This window comes from Argentina silus, assembly GCF_951799395.1.
Source record: "Argentina silus genome assembly, chromosome: 20".
NCBI lineage: Eukaryota > Metazoa > Chordata > Actinopteri > Argentiniformes > Argentinidae > Argentina > Argentina silus.
Window position 1 is genome coordinate 4,794,978 of NC_139674.1, and position 14,399 is coordinate 4,809,376.

The 14,399-nt window shown below is 46.6% G+C and overlaps 1 protein-coding gene across 1 annotated transcript; it reads right to left on the reverse strand.

Moving 5' to 3' along the window:
- Window positions 1-469: 469 nt before the first annotated feature.
- On the reverse strand, window positions 470-10,399 carry gpr37b (G protein-coupled receptor 37b). Its single transcript, XM_083692541.1, has 2 exons — window positions 9,276-10,399; window positions 470-2,388 (listed from the first exon to the last, which is right to left on the reverse strand). The coding sequence occupies exons 1-2, from the start codon at window positions 10,347-10,349 to the stop codon at window positions 1,567-1,569; spliced, it is 1,896 nt and encodes a 631-aa protein (XP_083548667.1). The 5' UTR covers window positions 10,350-10,399; the 3' UTR covers window positions 470-1,566.
- Window positions 10,400-14,399: the final 4,000 nt, after the last annotated feature.

A 14,399-nucleotide genomic window follows, 5' to 3' on the forward strand; every position in this document is an offset into this window, starting at 1 on the left:
CAAATAAGACTTTACCGGAAACGTCTGGCGTCTGTTCAGCGTACCACTGACAGCTAATTCTGTTATGGGGATAAACATTCATCTTTCCCTTATCGCAAATGAACACAGACTCATGAAGGAAAACCAGACGCTTTGGTATCGTCATCATTGTATAACACTGCAGAGAAAGGACATACTGTATGAGAGAATCATGTGCAGGGATAGGGCCTATTGATGAATGTTTTTAAAGACCGTCTCTTATCTAAAGATTACAAATATGGGGCCACCTTTGGCACCTAAGAACTGTAGAATGTTTATACCTGGGTGTGTGTGTGTGTGCGCGAAAGCATAACCTGAATTCTAATCGCACCAGAAGAATAAAAATGTATGTTCAGCAACAGAATTACAAAACCAGTCATACACTTAGAAATTTAATGTACAGTTCTCAAGATAAAGTTCTTTTTTTTCTCTTTTTCTTTTAATCAAAAGGACGGTTTTTGGCTATATAAAAAGCTACTTAGAAACCAGTTACAGTACTAGACTGACAATAGTGTGTGCTTACAATACATCTTCTGGTATCAAATACAGACACATTGGTTCAGAGTGAAGAAGAAGATATGCACAAAGTTCAATCAACGTTTTCAAATGGTTTACAAGAATCACTTCGTCAAGAGTTTGAACCACGTCACTACACACTCAGCCATTTATAATAAGTTACTCTGAGTAAGAAGCAGAGACAGATACCCTCTGAGTGACACTAATATAAGGGCACAACAAACAGACAGAGAAAAGAAGGTGTTTGGCAGTGCAGAGTCAACTGTAAAATCAACTGCAATAACTATTACAGTATATTAATTAGCACAAAAGAGAACATAGCTTATGAGGTACGTATATATCCTTCCTTCATAAGGGAGACAGAGAGTGTAGCATACAGTATGTACAGTCCAAAGTCTAAGGCGTGAGTATGTGCAGACTTTGAGTGAGTCCGGTCCAGTCGCCAGTCCAGTCGCCAGTCCAGTCCAGTCCAGTCACCAGTCCAAGTCCCAGTCCTTGTCCCAGCCCCAGTCCTAACCCCAGCCCCAGCCACAGTTCCAGCCCAGTCAAGTCCAGTCTTGTCTTCTCCTTTGTGAGCCCAGTCTCTTCAGCAGACAGTGATATATTTTCGGTCCGTGTGATTGGTTGAGTTGTGTAGTGTTGTGTTGTTGTTATGTAGTCCCCTCAGCGGTGTGATTCTGGCAGTTGTGTAGTTGGAGGGACCCCGGCCGGCAAGTGTGTAGCTAAATGTATCGTCCCCTCAGAAGTGCCACTTGGCTGTTGTGTAATTGTGTAGTCCTAGCTGAGGGACCCTGGCAGGTCTGTCGTGGTGTAGTCCCTCAGCAGTGCCAGTCTGCAGGTGTGTAGTTGTGTAGTTGTGTAGTTGTATAGTCCCAGAAGTTGAACCCGGCCGGTGTGCAGTTGTGTAGTATGAGCATCTGGCATGTGTGTAATTGTGTAGTCCCCTCTGCAGTGCAAGCCTGCATGTGTGTAATTGTGTAGTCCCCTCTGCAGTGCGAGCCTGCAGGTGTGTAGTTGTGTAGTAGTATAGTCCTAGCAGTTGGACCCGGCCGGAGTGTAGTTGCTCAGCTCCCTGCGTATGGTGCTGAAGGGCGACAGCTCCAGCTCCGTGGTGCACTCGTGTTCGTTGTCATCGCTGGCCGTGGCGGAGGAGTGCGTGTGGTTGCAGCAGCAGCAGCAGCAGCAGCAGGAGTCAAGGAAGGCCCTGCCGAGCGGTCGGCACAGCAACAGCAGCAAGGCCGGCGTCACCGCGGCCCGGCAGAACAGCAGGAGCTGGGACAGGAGGTGAAGGACGGCCATGGTGTGTTCCGGCACGCCCGCCGCCATGTACACGGACACGATGTTACAGATGTTCTCCGGGACCACGCAGGCGCCGTAGACGATGGCCAGCGCCACCACGGTGCAGTTCATCTGGCTCTCCAGGCGGATCTGCTTCTTGTTGCCGCGGACGCTGGCCTGCTCGGCGCGGCGGATCTTGCGGGCGGTGACCAGGGAGCAGCCGATGGTGAAGAGCGTGGGGAGGCAGAAGTAGCAGCCGAAGCACCACCAGAGGCGGGCGCCCTCGTAGGTCAGGCCCAGCACATAGAGGGTATCCGGGAGGGTGGTGGAGATGCGGACCACGCACCGCTCCGTTGGGGGCTCATCCGGGATCTCGGATTCGTCTGTCACCAGCTGCCGGATCAGGAGCTCCGGGAGGGCCAGGAGCAGGGCGCCGATCCAGATGACGGCGAGTTTGGCGGTGGTGGAGGTGCAGTTCTCGATCATCTCGTAGTACATCTGAACGTTGGTGGCGGCGCGGAAACGGTCGATGCACAGAGCGCAGAGAGTGAAGGTGGTCACGCCCAGAGAAGCCACCTGGACAGACACATAGGCAGAGAACAATGTTGGATAACATGATAATATATTGATAATATCATGACAATATTGAGCATTGAGCAGACACTATCGCCCAGAGATGCCAACTGATCCGTAGCGTAATCGACCGTTACCATGACGTATCCCTACAATTCTGAGAAACCGGTATTGTATTATTGTACAGTTTAATGCCTAATTTCACACTTTCTACTCTTCTTCTATTGCTATTTTATAGCCTCAGGACTCTGGATTGGTTGTTAGTATGAATCACTTGGCACAGTGCAGAAACAGGAAAATATTCATCTGCAGCTGGAAACACTTTCAGAGTTGTAGTGTGAGATGCCAAGCAGTTTACGACAGGGAAAACTGTCTCCTCCTAGTCTTGTTGAAACACAGCTGTGGTGGTAACTGCTGCTGCAGCTTTCTCCACGACCAGTAAACCTCTGTGTGTGTATATACTGTGTATGTGTGTGTGTGTGTGTGTGTGTGTGTGTGTGTGTGTGTGTGTGTGTGTGTGTGTGCATGTGTGTGTGTGTTTGAGAGAGATAGAGAGAGAGAGGTTTGTGTGTGTGTGTGTGTGTGTGTGTGTATGTGTGTGTGTTTTTGAGAGAGATAGGGAGAGAGAGGTTTGTGTGTGTGTGTGTGTGTGTGTGTGTGTGTGTGTGTGTGTGTGTGTGTGTGTGTGTGTATCTCTATCTCTATGTGTGTGTGGCCCTTCTTTCTTACTTAATTAAGACTCTGTCGCAGATGGCCCTGTGATGCCAGGCTACAGGGCTCTAAAACCAAACATCCTGCAGAGACAGAGGAGAGGAGAAACCACACGTGGGTCATCTAAGCCAGACCTACTCTGCTCTAATAAAGAAAGCCATCAAGGAACAATATGAGGTCACGATACGGCTGACAAAGCCCATCCAAACCATACTGTGCTGCCTCGATTATCTTCTTTTACATTGTCCTTTCCAGCACTGTTTCAGAAACTATGGTGGATACGTAGAGTAAGCAGGCCCCTCCTGTACAGCTCAGCGTGGCTCAGCTCAGTTCGGCTCTGTAATGTGGATTAGGGTACATTTACATTTACATTTATGGCATTTAGCAGACGCCTTTATCCAAAGCGACTTACAACAAATACATTTGTTTAAGTAAGTCAAATACATTTGTTTGTTCTATCCATCAGTCATCATAAGAAAAAGTAATCTATGCTAGGACCAGGGGCTATTGGCAGTCACAATAGCCCCGCTAGAATTATTATTATTAGTTGTTTTTTAAAGGGTAATAAGCAAGCCTCAACAGGAAACATTTAAAATGATCGGTGTTACACGAGTGGCAATAATGTCCATATCCATGTTACTCTGATGATGAATGAAAACGTAACTGCAAATGAACATTATTATCATGTGCGTGTCCATGAATACTTATTTTCAACAGGCCTATGATTTAACCCAACCAATGGTAGGGCAGTTACTACAACAAAACCAATGCGACTGGTTACAAGCAACAGTCTAATGCAAAAAACGTACAACGTTTACAAAGCCAATATTTAGTAAATAATGTCACTTTCCCAAGACATGACAAGTACAGACCGTCTCCTCCAATACCTCAGGTTTCTGTCTGCCAGGTTAAGCCTCACCAAGCCCTGCTTCATGATACCCACTCTGGCTGGCACACACAGGTGCCAACATGGTGAATATTTCATAGCCTGAACACTGGGATGGAATGCCATTAAACAGTGTCAAACAGACTGGGGAGAATGCTTTAAACACGTCACCCACATCAACAAGGAAGAGAGAAGGCACACAACAAGTCCAGCTTTGTGTGCAGAAATGTAGATTACAGTGTTAGGCCTCTGTGTGTGTGTGTGTGTGTGTGTGTGTGTGTGTGTGTGTGTGTGTGTGTGTGTGTGTGTGTGTGAGTGTACAGCATGTGTGTGTGAGACAGAGAGAGAGAGGGAGACAGAGAGAGAGAGAGTGAGAGTGAGTGAGCGAGCGTGTCTGCGAGCGTGCGTGCTCGCAGGCGTGTGTCCGTCCGTGCCTGCATGTGTGTGTGTGTGTCTGAGAAAAAGAAAGAGAAAGAGCGTAATTATCTATATGACAGCCTATGTCTTCATTATGATTAATGACCAATTTGGTGCCTTGCCTACATGAACCTAACCCCTGTCATGTTCACTGTGTCCTTGTGACAGGTAGGTTTGTATTGTATTTGTGTCAGGTGCTTGTATGGCAGGTGATAGAGACATTTCCCTGGTGTTGATTTTAAAAACGGGCCATTAATTTGCTTATTATGGCCCTCTGTGCCAGTGACACAGAGGACCATGCTATTAATTGGAGTTTAATGGCGACTGGGAGACAGGGGGACCCACTCCAGCCATATTGGATCCTGAGTAGCTGTCAGGGTAATGAGTCTTATCTATTAACAAATGGGCTAGCGAATCTCAGGCACACACACACACACACACACACACACACACACACACACACACACCCACACACACCCACACATACCCACACACACACACACACACACACACACACACACACCCACCCACCCACCCACACCTACCCACACACCTACACACCTACACACACACACAGACACACACACACACACGAGACAAAAGGCTATTATGGTCATAGTCTTTCCCAGACTGACTGTGTGTGACCCTCCAGACTAGCCCAGACCATAACTCTAATAGGAAAAGCCCAGCCACAGGGGACCATCAGTCTACTACCCCCAGAACAGGGACATGGATCATTACTGACACACTGGGCTAAATCTGGACCTGAGCACCGGGCTGGAGTTATACTTATGACACTGTGTGTTGGAACATTAATATTACCTTAAATGTCCCCTGCAGTTGGTTTGATTTTGTTTCATTCCTGAGCATCTCATAAACTAATTTGTTTTGAAGGAAAATCGTAGTTTTCCCTAGCCTCTTTTTCTCTTGGCAATACACAGTCTGCTGCTGTGGGTGTGTTTCCATAAACCTTTAATACTCATGTTCCACAGCCCTGATTGGCTGACAGTATGGTCACTTCCTCAGCGTTTCACAAGAGCCAAAACAAACCCCACCTGAAATCACCCTAGCTAGCTGACACAATGCTGCAAAGCCAGACAGAGATTCTTAACCAGAATCACTGCAACAAATCGAGACCTGCATGTATCCCAGTGGTACGTTTTGGCTAATTAGTGGGCTAGCTTCAGCTTTCAAAATCAATTTCTGTTCCCCTAATCAGCTTGCTAGCTAGCTACTTCAGAACTATGAATGATTTATTGTTGCAGATTAAATTTTACTGCATATATCCCGCTGTTGCTAAACACACAAGGACTAACGGTGATTGGTCTGTAAAAATGAAGCCTTGTTGTGGCGTCAAGAATGGGGCCAATGACACACCTTATAGAAACAGCTAAAAAAAGGAGCATGGTTTTCAAAATGTACGTTTTGTGAAACGACGCAAATCATCATTTTCACAGGGTTTATTCAATATCCCATTGTGCGCATACCATACAAAAGGCAGGACGGTAGAATGGGGGGGGGGGCCTTCACTGGAGGGGGCCTTTAAAGCTGCCCTCTGCTGCCAATTGTCTGGCCCAACACTTTGTTTACAATGTGAAATGCGTGGTGTAATCAAGACAGTTTTGCTCAGCAACTTCCCTTTAACAGTGAGTTTAGAGGTAAACTCAGAGGTTTGAGGTTACAGCAGCACAGACAATATGTAACACTTGCTGTTGTTTACACACCTCTCGGACTGTGGAGCAGCAAGGAAGATTCATACTGCGCTCAGGTAATCTTTTACGCTGCTATCTACCAACAATTTTGCTTTAAACCTAAATGTTCCAGGCTTGTCGTGTTAATAAACTGTCTCCCTGGTTACTTTCATTATGCTCAATGACATGTTTTCCACATTGTTTACCCGGAATGGTGGGCCAGCGAATTCCATCTTACAGAGAGCCCCTTTAATGCTGACTGTTTTCAACACAACATGTGATTCCAACGGCGAGGCCACAGGCAAAATTCAAGATGCACAATCCAGTCAATTAATATTATATGTTGTTCTATTATCTTCTATTCTATTCAACTGGATGGCCATGTCTTACTATGTTTCACACAGAGCTACAATAAGTCCTTAAATACTAGATTTCTGCCTTGAATGATTCATATTATTAATCTTTCAATTGATAATCTTTGGGTTGTGATGTGCTTTCACCAAACAAAACATCTACTCATCACTAACAAAGAGCCAAATAGGATAATTAGCAGCCTACATCCATTATTTACCACTCCTAATTATACTGAATAATTTACATACTGTATCGTCCAATTAACTATCATGAATTCGTGCCCATTAGACAGACTAAGTAATAGGAAGGCAGATGATCTGCTGTTGGGGGAGAGAGAGCGAGAGAGAGAGAGAGAGAGAGAGAGAGAGAGTGTCTGTGTGTGTGTGTGTGTGTGTGTGTGTGTGTGTGTGTGTGTGTGTGTGTGTGTGTGTGTGTGTGTGTGTGTCTCTTTCCTCTGTGGGTTGGTTTTAATCACAGAGAGCTCGTGCAGAGAGAATAGCTGAGGGCAACGTTCAGTGCAGGGCAGGCCATCCCACCCATCTGGAAGCCGAGCACGCCCCATCCGTGGATGTGTGTGTGTGTGTGTGTGTGTGTGTGTGTGTGTGCGCGCGTGTATACAGTATTTGATTGTGTGAGGAAGAGAGAGATAGAAAGCCGTATTGAAGTGTGTGCTTGTCTGAGTGTGCTCTCTTTGACATATACTGTATGTCTGTGGTGTGTGAATTTGTGTGTGTGTGTGTGCGTGCGTGCGTGTGAGAATGTGTGTAAATGTGTGCACAGTGTGTGTGATTGAGCGTGCGTGCGTGCGTGCGTGCGTGCGTGCGTGCGTGCGTGCGTGCGAGAATGTGTCAGGCTGATGTATGTCTGGCTATTACCACCAATCTCTGCCCAATGCAATGTTCCACCTCCGGCTTGCATGGCTCCCAGTAGAAGGGCTAAATTCCCTCCAGCAGCCTAGGATGAGTTTATCTCACTCTAGACAGCGGCAGCATCACAGCTCCTCTCTGCCTCAAATGGACAATGGAGAAGCTGCTGGAGACTACCAAGCCATGCCATGCCCCACCTCTCCCGTGTTCTCTGTGCACTATCGGAGCCCTGGGGGACCCAGACAGCGCGAGGGCATGTATTGTCCTCCACAGCCATCCGGAAAACATCATTCATGGCCCGATAGGCTCTCTCTCTCTCATGGATGCATTATCTTCACCATGTTAGCTTCCTTACTGTGTGTGTGTGTGTGTGTGTGTGTGTGTGTGTGTGTGTGTGTGTGTGTGCGCGTGTGTGTGTATGTATGTATGTATGTATGTATGTATGTATGTGTGTGTGTGTGTGTGCGTGCATGCGTGCGTGTGTATATGTGTGTGTGCATGTGCATGTGTATGTGTGTGTATGTATGTATGTATGTATGTGTGTGTGTGTGTGTGTGTGTGTGTGTGTGATCAGGCAGTGAATAATGCAGCCTGAGGCTCCTTCTCCCTGTGGAGTGTTCTCTCACACACTCGGCCTACGGACTGACTTTACTCTCCACTTAACCCAAATACAGTCACAGTGGATCAGCGTTCTGCCCAGCACATAGCTGAGCTGAGGCACACGCACACGCACACGCACATACATGAACACTCACACACGTACACCAGTGGAAGCTGGTGGAGGTAGAAATCGACTGGGGTCCCTGTGCAGATCTATGCAGTGACAGTACAGCAATTCATCAGTGTGAGAGCGAGCGAGCGCACACACGCACGCACACACACACACACACACACACACACACACACACACACACACACACACACACACACACACACACACACACACACACAGAGACACTAGCCGGAGAGTCTACAGCCTCAAGCCCCTCTCATCCAATATCTAGTAGTCCTCAGCAATCCTGCCTCTCAGAAGCAACCCAATCCCACCCACAGTTTCACTAGTGCCCTCACATACAATGGGATAAGACGTTGTGTGAATCTGATCCTGGCTCTATCACAGTGATTTCACAATGGGAGGCTTGAGACTGCTTGTACACAAGCTGTGCTTCGCGTCACACCGATACCTACAGTAAAACGAGCTGGCTGTAAGCTGGGGCGTGGTGTGTGTGAGCTCAGGGAAAGAGAGAGAGAGAGAGAGAGAGAGAGAGAGAGAGAGAGAGAAGAGAAAGGGGGGAATGTATAGATAGACACATATATAGATAGACAGAGGGAATGAGAGAGAGAGAGAGAGAGAGAGAGAGAAAGGGGGAAATTTATAGATAGATACATATATAGATAGACAGAGAGAGAATGAGAAAGAGAGAGAGAGAGAAAGAGGGGGAATATATAGATAGACACATATATAGATAGACAGAGAGAGAATGAGAAAGAGAGAGAGAGAGAGAGAGAGAGAGAGAGAGAGAGAGATTTTTGTTATGTGTGTGAGTGAGAGGGGGTATACATTGTGTGTGTACGTCTGTGTGTATGGTTACAGCCTGAGGGGAGGGTGAGGGCAGCCCTCTGCAGTAGCAGGTGTACTAGTGTAACACTGGCTGTCATTAGTTGAGGTGACTCTGGAGCTTAGGAACTCCACTAATCATTGTGCTGATTGGCCAAATTCTGAGTTCAGGGATAATTACGGTCTCATGCTCTCATTACAGGCTTTTCGGTGACATCTGCAAATGCATGTACTCCTTTTATAATCTGCAATTGAATGGGATGTTTGGATATCACAATATTCCAAATGAAACCGAATAAACCAGAACAGAGCACGTCAATATATGTGTCAATATAATACAATGTCAACATATCATAATATAATATACTGTAATATAATAATAATAGTATAATATATATATATAATACCTCAATATAGGGCACGATTTTACAGGTGAATTCTCCCAGTAGCCAGGACTTAGTCAGCTCATGGAAAATGACCAGTGGCAAGCAGAAGAAGATGACAGTAAAATCCCAAACAGCTAGGTTAGCTAGGAGAGAATTGGAAATGCTCTTCATATAATAGTTCTGGCACACGATGCACAGAATGGCTATGTTCCCTGCAATTCCAGCTATGAAGATGATGGCAGAGACGCATGTGATTGCGTACGCTCCATAAGTTTCACTAGTCACTGGGTAAAATGGGTTTTTGAGCTCGTTTCCAAAATCCTGGGTGTTTGGGGGTGTCATAGGGGTAGCGTCCCATGGGTTTTCCTCTCGGAAAGTGATTAACTCATTTTTCCTAGTGAAGAAGTCGAACGGTATATCGGTGGAGGTAAGAGCTATTGGCTTGGGCATCGGTTCCCATGGTGAGAGATGGGCGCGCAGAGCGTCCGCGGAAGTCTGAGGCAGAGTTAAAGCCATTGAGCTTTTGTTCAGCCTTTTTATCCCCTTCTTTAGCAGTTTCTTCTGCTCGTCTTTTGTGCCTCTCTTGCGTCTGTCGCTGTCGTTGTATTCCCATCTCAGGCCCATTGAAAGGGGCTTAGCGGCATTGTATCCACCTGCCGTCCCCATGGTAGCGGGAATCTCACCATTCAACTTTTTCCTCTTGCGGCGACGTGGGTCCCTGCGCAGGGTCCCTACAGAATCCGCGGGTGTCTCTGTTCTGTTGGAGTGGTGTTTGTATCCAGCGCGTCTCGTCCCGCCGACAATTATCCGTGTCATTTTCATAGAAGTTGAGTTAAAGCTCTCCATCATGCTCTGTAGGAGCGCTTCTTTGGAGGACGCACCTGTGGCGTGCCCCCCGGAGAGAGCGCGGTCATGGGCTTTGTTTTGGGGACCCGCTCTGGTGGCTGTGTGAACGGCCCTATATGTGCCGTTAACGTAACCCCCTGCAGTTTCTTTAGTTCGTATGTCGCCATTATTTCTGAGAGATAATGCATGGACATTCCCCAACAACACAAGCAGCGTCCCCAGGAGCAGAATCCGCATGGTCCAGATCATTTAGCGCAAAGAGATCCTCAGAAAGGCATCCTCCTATGTCGGGTGAAGGAAAACTCCCATTCAGTCTACACCCATGCTGACAAGAACAAAAAATAACTTACAGGCTGAGCTTGAATCTAAAGCATCGCATATGGTTTGCAAACTTGTAGCTTATATCCAAATGCATCTGTGTCTGACGCTTGGGGTTTGGTCGCCACTGTAGAATCTGCAAGCCAGTTATTCTCTTTTTCCCCTCCTCCGCGATTTATTCCTTCTCTGTTTCGTCAAGTAGCAGAAAGTGCCATGCCTTACCAAGCTAGATATCCCTGCAAAGTCCCCATCCGAGATAAACGTGCCACACGCAAACTCATCTCACGGCGACATGGTTGCATCTCCGTAAACCGCAAACCGGGAGTTTCCCTGGTGTTGGTGTCCGGGCAGGCAGCGCTGTCTGTGAGGGCTGTGTGCTGGGTCGGCTCGGAGGCTGTGAGGTGCGGTCGGTGCGGCTGTAGCTTATCTCTGTGTTTGTGGCACGGTGAGCTGAGGCGCGGCTCTGGCTCTCTCTGTCCGCTCCGTGGAGCTCCGCGGTGGGCAGGGCGTCTCGGGGAGAGTAGTGGGGAGGAAGATGGACTCCCCTGGCGGCTAACCCTGATCTGTCACTCTATATCCATCAGACCCAGCCTGCAGACTACTGCCGCTGGCAGCCAACCACGCCCGACGTGATAATAAATATATTATCATCGGTAATATACGCATGGCTTTATCACCATATACCGCCTCCACTTTCTCCTATTTCGAGTATTTTTCCAGGGTAATGGGTCTAGCATAACATAACAGCAGTAGGCCCACACATTGTACGTTTAATTATGATATGACATGATTTATGTGCACTGTCATACCTAGGCATGCATAATATGCATGACATCTTCCCTCATGAAGCGCCGGGGGTGATAACACGATTAGCCCAATTAGATTATGTTGTGTTGATTATGACGTTGGAAAAAAGGGAATTTCATGGCCTCTCAGGTGTGAGCATTGTTGTTTAACAAGATATTTGCCTCTGGCTCTAAATTAAAGGAAACAATTTGTTTTGAGCAGATGGACAAGCTGGAACAGGCTCAGCCCCAGAAACAGAAAGAGAAACACTTCATAGAGGAAGAGGGGGATTTTGAAACAGATAAGTCTCAGACAAAACTGGGAACAGTCTGTTATCATTTGTACGATTGTATATACTGTATAGCCATATAATATATTACCTTATAATATATAACCTGTGGCCAATACTGCACACAAATCAATATGGGAAGAGGCTTTTAAGGATAATTAAAATGATCCCATTAGTAGGCCTATTACAGTACATTAGACCACACACACACACACACACACACACACACACACACACACACACACACACACACACACACACACTCAATATAATAGCCATCCTAGCTTACTGCATCATAAAACAGAGGACTTGGCAATAACAGACGTGTGTTAGAACCCATATGCAGGTGCTGAGAGGGAGCTGTGTGAATTGGCAGACGCATCATTCTGTAGTCAGTGACCTTTCTAGATCAAAAGGGGAGGTTGGAGCCAAGTCCTACCAGGGGAGAATGAAGGAGACAGGTAAGACTGATGGAGAGAAGCTTCCCAAACTTCCATCTGACCTTGAGAAGAAGTTTCTAGGCTATGGTAAATTTAAAAAAAAACAAAAAAACAGGTGAATTACATGGCTACATCCAATTAACATGTTCATTGTGTGTAAGGTTCCCCTGAGAATCCTTCCCTCAGTTAAGCTTGCCGTGTATAGTAGCAGATAACAGAGACACACACACACACACACACACACACAGACACACACACACACACACACACACACACACACACGCACGCACACGTGCGTCACGTCATAATGATAAGTTTACTGAAGCGTGAGGGAGGAAGTACATGGGAAGGCCATGAAGATTTCATGGAGGTCTCGGTTAGCACCGTGTCCCAATGCATTATGGATCTGTCCGTACTTGATTAGTCTCTGTTTCTGAGGGGCACCGAGACTTTTAGACTTTTACTACCCTCAATAATTTACCCCTTCATCGCTCCCTTGGCAGTAGTTACCCTTTTTTTTCATTTGAATGACTGATTTTTATTCCTCATTGGCAGAGTAACACAGGGAGACAGAGAGATGAATGTGAGGCTCGGGGCAAGGCTGTGTCTGTTAATGCCACCTCCATTTCTACAGGTTAGCCACTTCAGAACAATGTCTCACTTCCGATGACAACCTCTGAGTCTCCAATAGATGGCACAGGACAGTGGGGATGGAAGTGTACATCATCGATGACTCATGTTCCGATGTTGAATACAAAAGCGTAAGTCGGTATTGTGGTCCTGTGGTCCTGTGGCTCAGTTGAGTAGAGCAGAGCACAGTGCTACGGTAGCAACGCTGAAGTTGGGGGTTCGATTCCTGCTGGGACCATATATACAAAATAGGTCTGCACTCACTAAAGCATAAGTGGCTTTGAATTAAAGCTTCTTCTAAATGGCATATTCATATGTCTTAATATATTATTCTTACAGATGGCCTAGTTTACATACTGATGGGGTATGGGAGAGTGGATGTGTCATGGCCACAGTAATGGTATTGGAGCTAAAGAATAACATTTTACAATAGGTAGGTAGGTAGGTAGAGTCAGGGTTATTATCAGATTCCCTATGCTGTGTGTACAGCTGCTAATATCCTCCTCATCAACAACAATGTATGAATCCCACTGCAGCTCAAAGACGCCACCTGGTGGCAGTACAGAGAACAGGTCTAAGAGCTGACAGTTAATACAAAGGAATGATTGTAGGGCCATGAGGTTTTCTAGACCACTTCAGCTGACCAGGTGCTTTTCCTGGTCATATCAGGTGGTTTATGATGTAGAATTCACACATACACGACTGTATCCGTCTATCTGCTGTCTGATATGGACGCACGCACGCACGCACGCACGCACTCACACACGCACACACACACGCACACACACACACACACACACACACACACACACACACACACACACACACACACACACACACACACACACACACACAATTGCCATTGACTTCAGGCTAGTTGCTCCCTGTTTCATCTCTGCCACTCTATCAAACACCTGTTCCCTCTTTTACATGTAACAATAACCCTTAACGATGTGTGTGCTCAAAATTCAATTACCCGGAGGGCTGAGCAGAGAGGGAGAACAAAGACTAGTGAGGGAAGGCTGGGGGACCACTGAAGCCAGATCGTAATGACATTCACCCATCATCCTTTGTACAACAATGGTCTTCCCTGGAAAGTCATTGTTCAGGCCTCCAAAGTATAAAGCTGATTATTCTCTGCCTCTCTCAATCATACGCCTGGAAGACACAATATATTTCACATTTCTCTCTTTGGTTCTCTCTCTCTCTCTCTCTCTCTCTGCTGCCTCCCCCGCTCTTTCTCCCCCCCCCCCACCTCTCCCCCCCCCCCCCCCCCGCCTCTCTCTCTCACTCCCCCCCCCCTCTCTCCCTCTCTCTCTCCTCCCCCGCCCTCTTACCCCTCCATATCTCCCTCCATCCTTCCATCCCTTCCTTCCTCTTTCTCTGAATCTCATTATGGAACCATTTATGACCTGGTATATAGGAATGTCATTAGTTATTATTTATGAGAGAGAGTGAGACTTGCCCCGTCCAAACTCTGATTGCTTTTGGATATTCATTTACATTATGAACGGACTATGAGTCAAACAGTCAACCGTGTTGGTGCGGCAAACGATGTTTTTAGAGGGGCAATTAAAGTTGTTTCATAATCATACTGCCATTGGGCCTTATTGGCTGCACTTTAAATGTCTCCCACTTAAAATGATTCACAGCGAATGTGGTTGATTCTGACATGAGGGCAGATGCTCAAAAGCAAGAGCAAATACTCTAACTAAACACAACACGTTGGTTACAGTTTATATCTCCATTACTTCTGTGTGTGTGTGTGTGTCTTTTTTATTACGGTAACCTACAGTAAAACCACATGATGTCACAATGAGGTCGGGAAAACATAGG

What these genes read in the sequence shown, in the direction of transcription:
- gpr37b (XM_083692541.1), bottom strand. Translation starts at nt 10,349, where the DNA reads ATGATCTGGACCATGCGGATTCTGCTCCTGGGGACGCTGCTTGTGTTG. An exon ending in AAATCGTGCCCTATATTGAG is followed by an intron (nt 2,389 to 9,275) that starts GTATTATATATA and finishes GTGTCTGTCCAG; the next exon opens with GTGGCTTCTCTGGGCGTGAC.